Consider the following 15,118-nt stretch of genomic DNA (forward strand, 5'->3'; position numbering starts at 1 on the left):
GTGGGGCTTCAGTGTGTATTTTCTTAAAATAGGGGTATTTTCTTATATAATCACAGTGTAGTTATCAATGTCAGCAAGTTTTTTATTGATAAGCATTTTTTCTCTAATCTGCTACCTATATTTAATTTTTTTTGGTAAAATTAACTCAGTAATATGCTTTAGAGCCTTAAAAAACAAAAACAAAAAACTACAAAATAGGGTCCAGTCTAGAGTCAGGTATTGCATTTAGCTGCAATATCTCTTCGGTCACCTTTTTTTTTTTTTTTTTTTTTTTTGTGATGGAGTTTTGCTCTGTCTCCCAGGCTGGAGTGCAATGGCGCAATCTTGGCTCACTGCAACCTCCGCCTCCCAGGTTCAAGTGATTCTGCTGCCTCAGCCTCCTGAGTAGCTGGGATTACAGGTGCACGCCACTGCACTCAGTTAATTTTTGTAATTTTAGTAGAGACGGGGTTTCGCCATGTTGGCCAGGCTGGTCTCGAACCCCTGACTTCAGGTGATTCATCTGCCTTGGCCTCCCCAAGTACTGGGATTACAGGCGTGAACCACTGCACCCAGCCCAGTCACCTCGAATCTAGAACCTCTCCATAGCTTTTCTTCTTATTTTATGACATTGATACTTTTGAGGAATACAGCACTTCTCTGTCCCTTTTAATAGTGGATTCCTCATTTTGGGTTTATCTGATGTTTCCCCATGAGTAGCTTCACGCTGTGCATATTTGGCCAGAATACTCCATAGGTGATGTGTCTTTCTCAGCATATCACATCAGCAGGCATTCGATTTTCACCTGTCTCCACTGGTGATTTTTTTTTTTTTTTACAGAATGTGACTGTCAGCCAGGCTGGAGTATAGTGGCACCATCTCGGCTCACTGCAGCCTCTGCCTCGCTGGGCACAGGTGATTCTCCCACCTCAGCCTCCTGAGTAGCTGGGACTGCAGGTGTGTGCCACCATGCCTGGCTAATTGGTGTGTGTGTGTGTGTGTGTATGCATTTTTGGTAGAGACAGGTTTTTGCTTTGCTGCGAAGGCTGCTCTTGAACTCCTGGACTCAAGTGATCTGACTGCCTTGGCTGCCCGAAGTGCTGGGATTACAGGTGTGAGCCACCGTGCCCGATCTCCACTGGTGACTTTAATTTTGGTCACCTATAGAAGCTCTTGTCTGATATTGTTTGGGCCTACAAAAATGGCAATTTCATAATTTGACCTAACATAAAACCTTGATTGAAGTTTTAGATATCTAACCTGTACTCTCTGATGCTCAGCTTCCCCATCTGTTGAGTTTGGAGATTGTTTCCGCCCCCCGAGTATTATTCGGGAGGCTGAGGCAGGAGAATCATTTGAAACCGGGAGGCAGAGGTTGTGGTGAGCTGAGATGACGCCATTGCACTCCAGCCCGGGCAGTATGTAAAATCTGCCACATAAAAAACGTTCTATAAATATTAGCTATTATTATTGCAGCCAGGTCGTGTTCAAGGGCGTTGGTTTTGATCTTCCTCTCAGTCTCTCGCAATTCCAAGCAAAATCTCAACAGAGACCAGTGGTGGCATGGGGATGGGGTGAAGGAGCTTCAGTTCTACCATTTCAGTTTCCTCATCTGGAAAATGGGAAACGCCTCCCACACCATGGGGTTGCTATGAGGTTTCATGAAATGTGTGTAAAAGTAGCTGGACATGGAACAGGTTCTCAAAAAATCATGGGTGACTAGTAATCCCTTGTATTAGGAAAACAGGAATATCTGTCAGAATTAAAACCACTTTCTAACGTGATGTTGTTTCATTCTGAGGCGGTAGCACGGTGTGAGTAAACATCGTCAGAGCCTAGGGCTCTGGAATTTCTTTAGCGCTGTGTGATTGTGGGCAGATGCCTTACCCTCTCGGAGCGTGGAGTGTATGGTTTGTAACTGGGAGATAAAATGGGTGAGCGCCCCCCATGACTCCTGTATTAATTAAGGGTGCTAATTGTGACTCCCAAGTGAGGGGCGCGGGCCCGCGCTCATCCCCACCCCTCAGGCGCCAGGCGCCGCCGTGTGGGCCGGGCCGGGAAGCCTCCCCGGTCCGCGCCAGCCACGGCTCCAGGCCCTAAGCTCCGCCCCCGGCGCGCGTCTCCAGGCAGCGGCCCGTCACCTGGCAGACGCGCGGCGGCGGCGGCGAGCGGTGGCGCTCGGCTCGGGCGGCGGCGGCGGGGGAGGGCGCGGCGCACCGATGGGCGCCACTGAGAAGGGAGGCCAGAAGAGCCGGAAGCTGTTTTCCTTGCGGCGGCCCTGGAAGGCGACCCGCCGGCTGTGGAGGCAGCGCTCAGCTCGCCAGGCGGGGCAGGGTGAGTGTGGGCGCGGCCGGTCGGGACCTGTTACCCTGAGGCAGGGGCGCCGCGGCGGCGGGGCCGTCCCCGGCGGTCTCTCTGGCCGCGTTCCCGGCCCCAGGAGCCTGGATGCCTAGGCGACCCCTGAACCCGACCCTTGGCCGCGGGGACGGGGACCGCTGGGGAAGCGCACCGCTGGGGAAGCGCAGCGTTTTGTCTCGGCACAGTCTCCTTTCCCCTAGCCCCTACTCGTTGCTTTGGCTCTGGACACAGGGAAGCCACGGTGGCGCGGCGACACAGCCTCACTGAGGTTAGCTTGTCCCCGCCCCACACCTGGCCTGGCGCCTGCAATGCAGTGCCCTTTGGGGGAATGAATCCGAACCCGAGCGTCCCTTTAAGGTCCTCCCGCCCTGTACCCACCGCCTTTCTACCTGCCTGCGGTGATCTCGAAGCTCTCGCCACGATAAACTATTTCCTAGCACACTCAGTCCTGTCCTCGCCAGGGCCTCAACTCACAGCCAATCACTGACTCACTCCATTCATTCATTCCACAATTTTTATCGAGCCCCTCCATCTGCCTTGATCGGAGGAGAACACGATGGGCAAAACCCGGCTTGTGGAACTGCTTCTAGAGAGGAAGACAGACATTACACACGCAAAACAGAGAAAGCCCGGTACACATTGCTATGTGTGCTTGGAGGGAATCAGATAGTCTGCTGAGAGAGAAAAAAAGGCAGGGGGCCCGAGCTTCCGTGGCAGGCGGACTGGGAAGGCCTCTCCGAGGCATTGCAAGTTAGTGGAGACCCGAGGACTGACGAGGAGTTACTCCAGCGTGGAGCCGAGTAATAGAGAATAGCAAGTGAAAAGGTTCCCAGAGTGCCTGAACTGAGCAAGGGGAAAGTGAGGGATGCAGGGCCGGGATGAGGTCTGGGCGGAACATGAGGAGGAGTTCAGATTTTATTCTACGTGAGCTGGGAAAAAACACTTAAGTGTGCTAAGCAGAGAAGTGACCTGATCTGCTGGTTCCCGGCTTTTCTCTGTTTGCAGTGTCCATGCCCGCATCTCAGCCTGCCGGATTCCTACCCTCCTGCCAAGACTAGCACAAATGCAGTCTCTTCCCTGAAATCTCTGGGGTTCCTGCCACCTGTAACCCCTCCTTTAGCATTTCGTCACCTGTAGAGCATTTGTCACTGTTCATCTGGTATTAAAGATTCCTCATTCTCATCCATTTCATCTTTGCATCCCCCACCAGGCTAAGTGCAGGGCTTGGTACTGTGTAGATACTGCTTATGAATGTGTCTTGTCTTGTCCTTTTTGTCTGTTTCCATCGTCTGAGGATCTTCCTCTGAGGGGCTGACATGCCTTATTTCTAAAATGGCCGACCAGATGCAGGGCAGAGCCAGATTGCACCAGGACCCTGCCATAGATATAGTTCCCTCACCCACTCCCGGTGTTTTGAGGATTAAATAAATTAATGAATTAAACGAGTTAGTAGTTACAAAGTGTTAGTACCTAGTAAGCATTATAAAAATAAATTTGAAAATGACCAGCAATAATTATCTTTCAAATATTTATTTATTGCATTAAAAACAAGCTTTTCTATTGGTGGTTGTTAGGGAGACTCTGCAGCTTGTCATTGTCATCTTGCCGGCTTCCAAGTATGTGTTCCTACTTTTTTTAAGTCAGTGCACCAATAAAATTCATTCCGTACTGTCAGCAAGAACTATTGCTGAGGCCGGGTGCGGTGGCTCAATCTTGTAATCCCAGTACTTTGGGAGGCGAGGTGGACAGATCACTTAAGGTCAGGAGTTCGAGACCAGCCTGGCCACGGTGGTGAAACCCCGTCTCTACTAAAAATACAAAAATTAGCTGGGTGTGGTGGCATACACGTGTAGTCCCAGCTACCTGGGAGGATGAGGCAGGAAAATCGCTTAAACCCAGGAGGCAGAGGCTGCAGTGAGCTGAGATTGCACCACTGCACTCCAGCCTGGGTCACAGAGTGAGATTCTGTCTCAAACAAACAAACAAAAAGAACTATTGCTGAAACTAAATAGGGCCAAAGGCTGACCACTTCTTATCATGAGCTTAAATGAGATCGATGATTGCAACAGGTATCCCTTGAGTGATAATTACATGCGTAGTGTTATTCCAGATATTGTGTGAATGTTTACAAAAGAGGAATAAATGAATATTGCCACTGTAGTAACTTGGGTTAGAATAAGTGTTCTAGTCTTATAATTTTTATTTTAATTTTTAAAATATTTGTTCTGGGATACACATGCAGGATGTTCAGGTTTGTTACATAGGTAAAGGTGTGCCAAGGTGGTTTGCTGCACCTATCAACCCTTCACTTAGGTATTAAGCCCAGCATGCATTAGCTATTCTTCCTGATGCTCTCCCTCCCCTGCCCTCTTCACCACGGGCCCCAGTGTGTGTTGGTCCCCTCCCTGTGTCCATGTGTTCTCATTGTTCAGCTCCCACTTATAAGTGAGAACAACTGGTGTTTGGTTTTCTGTTCCTGCATTAGTTTTATAATTTTTAAAACCAGATCTATAGTGCCTAAAAAACCATCTCTGCTTCTGTGTTCCTGACCTAGCGTTTACTCACAGCTTCCCAGGGCTCACTGCCATCCCACACCTCTCTTTTCTTAGATAGGATCTTGGCTGCTCACTGCATTCCTCTACTATCTATCTTCCCCTTTCCCCATAAGCCCTGGGTATAAAGCCATTCTAATGTCTAATGTTGTATGATACTTGACATCTTAAAGAATAGTTCAACTACAGGCTTTTGTTTAGATCTTGACAATACCCCTGGAAGGAGAGAGGGCAGATGTTATGTATTTCCCCCATTTTATATATAAGGGAAGGTGAAGCAAGAGACACTAAGTGATATGCTGGAGGTCATGTGACTGGTGAGTGGCAGATTCAGGCCTGTCTGTCTATACAACATCCTTTCTGCCACGTCTCCCTCCACACATGAAAAAACATGTTTCAATAGCTATACTCATGGAAGAGGGAAGTAAAATGAATAAATACTATGCAATAAAAGAAATTTATATCTCAACTTTATTTGATTTTTTAAAGTTAACCTGAATTTCTTATGATGATGTTAACATCATTTTGGGCATCTAGAGTCATACGCTTTGATGTCAGACAGGCTATTATTTCAATCTGCCACTCATAAATGGCACATTAATAAGCTGTGTGATATTAGACAGTGTCCTTAGTCTTTCAAAAATGGAGTTATATATTATCTGAAAAATGAGGATGACAATTCCTATGTCATGTAACTCTGATGATTAAATGCATTTCTGGTACACAGAGGTTCACAAAGGGCTGGTTACTTTTATTAATATTAGGTTTACTATTATATGTATTCATATTAATAAAACAAAACCTAATATTAATATGGTTGAAAATGTAGACTATTCTTAGAAAATAGTCTAGAAAACCTAGAAAAGTCTAGAACTTATTAGAAAACCATAATATTAATATGGCTGAAAATCTAGACTACTATTAGTATACTATTGTTAGTATAGACTAATAATAGTGTAGAGTTTCATAATAGTCCAGACTACTGTTAGTCTAGATTAATGCTTAGTCTAGATTGTCAACCATATGATCACACTCAAAATACGGTTAAAAGTTCAGTGCACTCTGGGAAGCAACCACAGCTGGAGGCTTTTTTGGGGCGGTTAACCCTTTTGGGTCAACCAGAAGGTCTTCTGCAGCAGCATCCTTCTTTCTGCCACCTTCTTTTTCATCAGGAGGCCGCAGGGGAGAAGGAACATAGCTTCTAAGGATTCCTGTCATCTTTGCATCCTAACACTGTGTCCTGAACATAGCAGACATTCAATAAATATGTCTGGAATGAAAGATTCCTTCCATTTATATATTTCCAAAGAGAATGACTCTGAAATTTACACTCTGAACATTTGTCACTAAAAGTTTAGCATAACTGTCTAAAGGGACAATTACTGCATCAAACTGTATATATATATTTTTGATTTTGAGAGATATTGCCAAGTTGACCTTTGTATATTTGTGCTAATTCAGTTTCTGCCAACCGCGTGTAAGCTCCCTGATTCCTTACTGAATATGGTCAGACTTTTAAATGCTTGATAATTTGATGGATATGAAATGGTATTCCATGTTGTTTTATACTGAATTTTCTTGACAAATAATGAAGCTGAGTATCTTTTCACAAGAATATTGGCCATTCTTGTGTGAACCTTTATGAAAGGCCTATTGATGCCTTTCTCATTTCTTTAACTTGGTGGTTTTTTTTTTTCTTATCCATTTTAAGAATTCTTTAAATATTCTGGATATGAATTATTTGTTGGTTTACAGGTCTAAACAACTTTTAAAAATATACTTAATCATGCCAGTAGTTCTAAATGAACAAGCTGTGCTGAGTTGAAATTAACCCTCCAAATGCTTCCATCCATTGTGGAAAACCATATTTTACTCAAATATCAAAGTTTGTAGGTTACAGAAAAGGGAGCAAATGAGGAAAGCATTTTATGAGCAGTAGACTTCTTTAGCCCTTGAAATGATGGTAGATAACCGGCCTTGAGTTCCTGCCACCAGAAATTCCTTCCTCTAAACCCTGTGCCGGGTGAGGAGCCCTTTCCTGAGCTGTGGTATTATCTGGGAAGACACAGGTTGGAACTAGAGTCATTGTCCATCAGTAGATAGTATTTTCCAGAACAATTTACTTGGAGAAAAGGACAGAATTTCTGTCACGTTGATCAGTGGTTTATTCTCTCACTGCCATTGTCTAGCCATATGTCCCTAAAAACAAGCCACATTGAATGGAGGTCGTGATCCCTACCTAGCCTATTCCTAAGGATATTAGAGAGATCAAACGAGACCATAAAAATGAAAGGGCTGTGTAAATACAAGGTTTATTAGCCAGGCTATGGGAAGTAACCAACACTTTATCAGAGTGGGGAAACCTTACTGACCCACAATCTTTGGGTCTGTGGCTCTGGCTCTCCTCCTACCACCTGTTCTGCATACAGGTGCACGATTGTAGAGAGCCGTGGTTCTCCAAGCTTGGTCTCCAGACCAGCAGCATGAGACCAGCAGCATCAACATCACTCAGGATCTTGTTAGAAATGCAAATTCTAGGCCCCCTCTCAGAGCTACCAAATCACAAACTGAGGGGTGGGAGGATGGAAGGATGGGGAGGGATAGGAGGCTGGGACCTGGAAATGTGTTTAAATAAACTCTGCAGTAATTCTGACACATGCTAAAGGTTGAGAACCACTGACCTAGTAGGATGAACAAGGGTTTTACAGTCAGCAAATGTGGGTTTAAATCTCAACTCTCCTACTTGCCAACTTGTGACGTGTAAATTACTAGACCGTCTTGGGTTTCCAAACTCTTACCAATAAAAGGAAGACCGAGTGTGGTGTTGCAGGTGAAGCCACTCTCCTTTCCTTCCCATTTCCCTCACAGGACTGTGTGAGAAATAAATGACATGACGATTCTGGACTCTGCTGTGTTTAGCTATGTGTCTCCTTTGGCAAGTCTCCTTGCCTCTCTGCCTCGTTTGTCTCATCTAATAAAACGAATGGCAAGAGTTAACATGTGCATTGCTTTTGTCACACTATGTGCCAGCCACCATCTTAAAGAGTGTATGATTTTAGTTTATTCTTATAATAACCCTGTTTTACAGCTTTCGTTTTACACATAAGAAAAACTGAAGCAGAGAGAAGTTCAGTAACATTTCCAAAGTTATACAACTAGTAAGCTGGGATTCAAACCCTGGAGGTCTGCTCTGAGTCCTTGCATTAAAGACAATGCTTGCCAAATAATAAGTTCTCAACAAATGTATGATGATGATGATAAGAAAACAGCTTGGCATATAGTAGGTACTCCGTATAACCCATGCTGCCCCTTCTCTGTGACTAGCCCTAATCCTAAACATCTACCCCCTCCCCACAGTAAGCACATTTTCTTTTTCCTTCTCACCTCTTTTCTGGCCATTTGGGTGCTCTGAGCAAGCCAGACAGAGGCTTGGCTGGGTGCAGGAAGACTGAGTGTGGGGTTGCAGGTAAAGCCACTCTTTGGGAATGAATGACTAAGCAAGCAGAAGCTCTAGACAAGTCACTGAAAGATCGTTTCATCTGCCTAATTTGGGACATATGTTCTGGGTCTCTGCTTACCTATCAACTAATCAAGAATAAAAATGCCTCAAAAATTCCAAGGGCATGTAAAAGCTTTTTTTTTTTTTTTTTTTTAAATTTACTTATTTTTTTTGGTGCCCAGTGTTTCCTCAGAGTAAAATTTGCAGCTGGGAAAGTTTAATCCACAGTATGATAGCAGTGTTGTTTTTCCTTTCATTTTTGTTTTGCTCGGACAATAAAAAGCCTTATTCCCTTTCAATTCAGAGTTTCACTCGTTGTTCTTGAAAATTCCCTTCAGTTTAGCTCTCAAGATGGCCTCAGTTGCTGAGCATGAGTCACTGGTTTACTGACTCAGAGTGGCATCTAACAAGACAAGGATGTGCAGGGTTGTCAAGGGACCTAGTGGCCAGTGGAGCCTGCCTGATGCTTTTCCTAAACCCAGTTTTTGGGATAGAGCATCTTGTCCATTAGCGGCTGTTTCTAATCATCCTCAGTACCAGTTTATCTGAAGCTTGGGGTCTGATAGAGACATTGCCTTGTTGTGGAAAGCTCTAGACTCCATCCTTGTCCTTAACTGGGTGTGGCCTTGAGATTTACTGTGTGACATGACAAGACTTCTGAGAGTTCACCCAGCTCTGCTTGGAATAGCCACAGAATCAGGAGGCCTGTGCTTCTGGAAATACTGCATCAGGAGGGAAAATAAAGGCTCTTTATATTTGATGAGGCCTTCAAACCTCTTTCAACTTAAGGAGAAAAAAGATTAATTAAAGTTGGATAGAGAAACAGACACATGTGATGAAGCAAATATACCCAAATGTACTTGGATATGGGGCCCACTGAATTTTCTTTCAACTTTTTGGTGTGTTTGAAACTTTTCAAAATACAATGTTGGGTACAATGCAAATACCCCTAGAAATGATTACACTTTTGAAAACATTATTACTTCCTTTTGTAATATAAATGGGTGTCTTCCTTCCCTTCTTCCACTTCCTTTCTACTCCTAGCGTTGGTCTTTTAAAAATTTTGGTTTGGGGAGCCTTCTTTATTAAAAAGGGCCTGGAATAGTTAGAAAGAATGAATAAGACCTAGTATTTGATAGCACAACAAGGTGACTAGAGTCAATAATGATTTAATTGTACTTGTTAAAATAACTGAAAGAGTATAATTGGATTGTTTGTAACACAAAGGATAAATGCTTGAGGGGATGGATACTCCATATTCCATGATGTGATTATTACACGTGGCATGCTGGTATCAAAATTTCTCATGTACCTCATAAATACATACACCTACTATGTACCCACACAAATTAAAAATAAAAAAATTTCTTAAAAGGGCCTGGAGTGAGGGTGGTTGGTGATTGGTTATTCCTTTATGCCAAGGACTTCATATTCTTCTTCATATGTAATTCTCACAATAATCCTACAAACTAGTTATTATTTTCCATATTTTATGAGGAAACTGAAGCTTAGGGGAGAAAACTTGACCCAGTTACAAGTTACTACTCATCTTACAGGATTTATGGAGCCCTTATGTGTCAGGCTTTGTGCTATGAACCTTAAACGTATTAACTTGTTTGAGCCTCACCCAGCTGTGGAAGATGGGTACCATTATCACTTCCATCCTGCAGATCAGGAAATGGAAACTTAAGAGAGGTGCAGCAACTTGTCTCAGCTTATATTCCAGGGGCTGGTACATGGCAGGGCCCATGTTTGAATCCATTCTCTTACACTTTATTTTATTTAGTTTTTGAGACACAGTCTGTTCTGTCACCCAGGGTCTTTCTTGCTCTGTTGCCCATGGCTCACTGCAGCCTTGACCTCCCAGACTCAAGCATCCTCCCATCTCAGCCTCCCAAGTAGCTGGACCACAGGCTCATGCCATCATGCCCAGCAAACTAAAAAATTTTTTTCATAGAGACAGGGTCTCACTATGTTGACCAGGCTGGTTTTGAACTCCTGACCTCAAGCAATCCTACCACCTTGGCCTCCTAAAGTGCTGGGATTACAGGCATCGGCCGCCTCTCCCAGTCCTCTTTTGCTTTGGAGCTCTTGCCCTACTATTCAAACCCACGCCTTGGCGTTTTTTTTTTGCCTACTTTGGTAAATTGGCATATCTAGTGGAAGCCTCTTGACCTGAGACCACAGGCTCCTGAGGACAGAGAATGTTTTGTTCAGCACTGTGTCATTCCTAGTGTTCACAGCAGTGCCTGGTACCATGAATATTATTGAATAAAAGAGTGCATGAATGATGGCTTCTCACCACCTACTCCCTCACCTTCTCAGTCCCCCAAAGTGCTCCTCTTGGGCACATTTTGGCTATCCTGGACTTGGTCCTTGGAGATAAAGATGCCAGTTTCTCTGATGTGGTTTAGCCAATGTCTCATTTGGTGGCCGGTAAGGAGTTGTAATGAAGGCAGCTTTTCCTTATTGGTCTTAAGTTGTCAAAGACAGCAGAAAGATATTATCCATTGCCACGGAAAGATGGGAACCAAAAACAAATACTTAAAGTTCCCAAAGCTTTCAGGGAGTCTTCCAGTTGTGGCAACGAGAAGTCAATGCAAGGCCCCCTAATAGCCATGAAAGCTCTCACATTATAGCTATATTTGACTCTTGGGTTGCAGTAATGAACAGGTGAACACTGGCAATTAATCCTCTTAAATGTGCCCAAGCAGTTGGTAATTATACCCTACATTTATTTGGTGTTTTGTTTACAAAATTCTGTTCTCCCTTTTAATGATATGAACAACCCAGTACATATATAGGACAGCTATGATTATTCCCACTTTACAGATGAGAAAACTCATGCCAGAGAGGTTCTGTCACTTGCCCTACACTACTCAGTTAATAAAAGGTAGAGATGGTAGAAGATAGGTCTTTAACCCTTTTAATGCCTAGTCCAGCAAATTTTTAATGTCAATATTGCATTTAACTCAGTAATTTCTGAGGATGAGAGTAACAGGAAGATGTATTCCTTTCTGTTGCTCTTCTTCCAATTTGGTTAGGTTATGTATTTGAGTCAGTTAGTCCTTCTGGATACCAGTTTACTAATCTGTATCATGGGGAATAAACACCATCCATCAGTGAGTATGCATGAAGCAGAGGAGATTGGGAGGGTTCAGAACTTAAAAAACAGTTTCTGAGTGAAGCCGTTTGGAAGAGACTGTGATGACTCTTACCCATTGTCCATAAAACAAGTAAAATGGCACCTCCCTTGGCCCCCCTGCCTAAAATGGCACCCCTGTTACCTCATTACCATGTTTCATTTTTCTTCACAACATTTATTGCCATTTATTATATGTCTACATTACCTGTCTGAATCCTTCCACCAGGGTGCAATAGCCAAGAAAGCAGGGACCTGAAACCCTAACAGGTGGAATAGTGCCTGGCACAAATAACCACGTGTTGAATAAATGATTGAAGGAATGAATGAATGAATCTGAGCTGTGGAATGATTTAGAGTAAGTGAACTGAATGACTGAAAGATTTACTTGAATCCTCCTTACTTTCCAACAGAGGGGTCTTATGGTTTGGCATCCTCTTACCTATTCCTAGTCTGCCACTCAGTGGCTTACAACCAGTCACTAAAGCCTCCTTGAGAATCAACTTAGGCCTGAGTGAAATGGGTTCAATAACCTGTGTCCATGCAGCAGACACAGGCCATTATATTGCACTGTATGCCTCTGTACTGTAACGCCTGTGAGCAGCTTGAGGACCGAGGGCTGGTCCTGTGCATTGTTGTATCCCCAGTACTTAGCATACAGCCTGGTCCACAGAGAGGTAAAATAAATGTTGAATGAATGAATGAAAGTACAGGGCTCCTAATCCTCCTCCAAAGCTGACTTACCATCTGAAAATAAACCTGGTGCATGACACAGACATCCCCTTCAGAGATGAGGAGGCGCTAAACAGTTAGTTCCCTATCCTGAGGGAAGGAAAGGCAAGCCTCGGCTCCAGATCCGGTTCCATGCCATGTTTTGGAATTTGTGTTTACGTCTGCCTTCATCCCCATCCTTTCCGCTCCAGTATAAGCAAAATTATAACCCCGCACACCGACTTGCATGCAATTATCATAGCCCGAGTGCTCCTCCGTTGAGAGACTTCGCCCCCGAGACCGCTGACTGTGAATGACAAATCAAAAGTCAGGGTTGCAGAATCAGACGGACTTTCCTGCTCATTTGCAGCAGAGGGAGGAAGCAGAGAATGAAAGATTCTGAAAATAAAGGTAAGGGGCGGACTGCAGAAGGATGGCTAAGAGAGGGCTAAAGGCTAAAAGATCCTAGGGATGCGATGTCACTCCACAGACATATTTAGTTTGTATTAATGACTAGTTTAAAATTACCGTGCCTGTATTAACATTCTAGTTATATAATAAATATGATGACTTTAAAAAATGACTAGCTTCTAGTTTCCAAATATTGTGTCATTCAGCTTTCCATTTTTGTAGTACTAAATATAACTCTATTTTTGCATTCTTCATTTAATCTTGGCTGAGTAGCACAGCTTTCACAGATTTCCTTAGACTAGCTCCCAGATTTTTGATAATTTTATTTTGGGAGTGTTCACAATAGTCAATAATGAATATACAGGTTTTCAATGCATTATTAGAATAGGAATATCTGAAATACTTGGGACTTAAAACAGTTTGGGTTCTCAAGGTAAACGCTGACGGAGAATCCTTTAATGAACATTAATCTTTTTAGGAGCGCTCCATGGGGAGCCGTCGCTGACCTTCAGAACTGTTTATCTTGCAGAGAAATGTTGGGATGTAAACTACCCCCACTCCATCAGCCTCCACTCCTTACCTCCCCCTCACCTCCCAACACTCTAATTCTGTTGGTGGGGGGATGGGGGAAGAGAGAAACCGATTTAAATAAAAACTCAAAAAAGGAAAGGGCTCACTGAAAAATGAGCCAACCAAATTTTAAGTTCAACAACAAGCATTCTGGAGGATTCTGGGGTTTTAAATTCGGAGGCTCCTTAAATGTTCTGCCGCATTTGGGGGAGGAGCGATGGACCCTTAGGTCTCCGGAGGCTACACGTGTTCCCCGATCCCGTTTCCGGGGGGAGCCCTTCCTTCCTATTGCGCTGGTCGTGCTCCTGGCCCGCGTGCCCAGGAAGGGCGCAGAGGGGCCGCGCGCCCGGGGGAGAGCGCTCGCGCGGTCGCCGGGGCGGAGGACGCTGTCTCCGCGCGGCGGTGCCGGGCCGCTGCTTCCGGAACGCTAATTTTAGGGTTCGCCGGCCCCCCTTTATTTTTACCCGGTTTCGGTGCGAGCTGCTGCGCAGCAGACTGCGCTTAGAGTGCGCTGGGTTTTAAGGAGGCCCCGGCGCTTTCCCCTTGGGCTTGGGGGCTTGGGGGCTTGGGTGCGCAGGTGGGGGCTGGCACGCAGCCCCGCGGGCAGGTTTCGCGCAGCGACCCTCCCGGCACCCGAGCTAAGTTCTTTGGGTGAGCCGTGCAACAACGGAGGCCCCAAAGCTCTCTGCGCGCAGCGCCGCCGGTCTTGGCCTTCTCCAGTCCTCGGGAGTCTGCCACCCTCTCTGGCTTGTTATAGGAATCCTCTCCTGGTGGTGGGCAATGATGTATACATATTCAACGTTAGAAAAAGAAGGAAAAAAAAAAAAAAAGCGCACTCACAACCTAATGCAAATGGAGAGAATGGTATTTTAATCTATGAAACTGTAATGAAGGCTCTTAAACAATCCCACTTTCCATAATTGAGGCTTTAAAAAGGGCCAGGTAGTGGTGTTTGTATTAACATCTCATAGGCTCTGGATCATTCACATCCACGTATTGATCTATGTGGTTTTGACGTTTACATTTTAATGAAGCAGCCTTAGTGAGGAAGAAAACAGCTATGCATGGGCCTAGTAAGCGGGAAGAGGACCTGTTCACTCCTGTTTCTAAGCCAGCATTTACGAGTAGGTATTACCTGTGTGTGAAATCAAAGTATTTTAAAATTAACTCTAGGAAGAATGTTGGTTTTTCCTGTGTTGTTTTCAGTGGTTGGAGAAAGGGTTTCTGAAGAGAAAAAAAAATTGCTTATTTGCCAAGTCATGCTAGGCCATGGACATAATTTAGAAAAAAAATTAAAGCTGCCTGAATTGGAGGCTCAGGTTAAGGTTAATATTCAACATTGTTTGAAATGGAAACACTCTTGGTTTCTCAGTGTATCAGTGTGTTTTAAGCTCAGATCCCCGGACTTTTTTTTTTTAAAGGAGAATTGGTATTTAGAATTTTTTTTGAGACTGAGTCATGCCCTGTTGCCCAGGTGGGAGTGCAATGGTGCGATCTCCGCTCACTGCAATCTCTGCCTCCCAGGTACAAGCGATTCTCCCGCCTCAGCCTCCCAAGTAGCTGGGATTACAGGCGCATGCCACCATGCCCGGTTAATTTTTGTATTTTTAGCAGAGACGGGGTTTCACCATGTTGGCCAGTCTGGTCTCGAACTCCAGACCTCAGGCGATCCATCTGCCTCGGCTTCCCAAAGTGCTGGAATTACAGGCGTGAGCCACCGTGTCTGACCAGTATTTAAAATTTTTATTTTACTTTGTACTGGGAAGAGCCTCGGGTTTGGAGTCAAGATTGGTAGGCTCTGGCTTGTTCAGTTATAATTCATTTGTGACCTAGGACAGGACTCTTTATTTCTTTGGGTCTCAGTTTCTTTATCTCTAAAATGGAGAGCTACCATC

General features: G+C 44.5%; 1 protein-coding gene across 5 annotated transcripts in view; it reads left to right on the plus strand.

Annotated features, from left to right (window-relative positions):
- Positions 1 to 2,088: 2,088 nt before the first annotated feature.
- The window catches only part of DNAJC6 (DnaJ heat shock protein family (Hsp40) member C6), a 162,360-nt gene continuing 149,330 nt past the window's right edge, over positions 2,089 to 15,118 (plus strand). Inside the window, exon 1 of one of the 5 annotated variants that reach the window (XM_033225174.1) lies at positions 2,089 to 2,314. In XM_033225174.1, the coding sequence (XP_033081065.1) occupies positions 2,200 to 2,314 (115 nt within the window). In that variant the 5' untranslated portion in view covers positions 2,089 to 2,199. Of the gene's footprint in view, positions 2,315 to 12,120; positions 12,654 to 15,118 lie in introns of those variants that run through there. The other 4 variants (XM_033225177.1, XM_033225181.1, XM_033225175.1 and 1 more) reach the window with 4 other exon arrangements.

The sequence above is a fragment of the Trachypithecus francoisi genome, unplaced genomic scaffold (genome assembly GCF_009764315.1).
Source record: "Trachypithecus francoisi isolate TF-2019V2 unplaced genomic scaffold, Tfra_2.0 Lachesis_group12, whole genome shotgun sequence".
Taxonomy (NCBI): Eukaryota; Metazoa; Chordata; class Mammalia; order Primates; family Cercopithecidae; genus Trachypithecus; species Trachypithecus francoisi.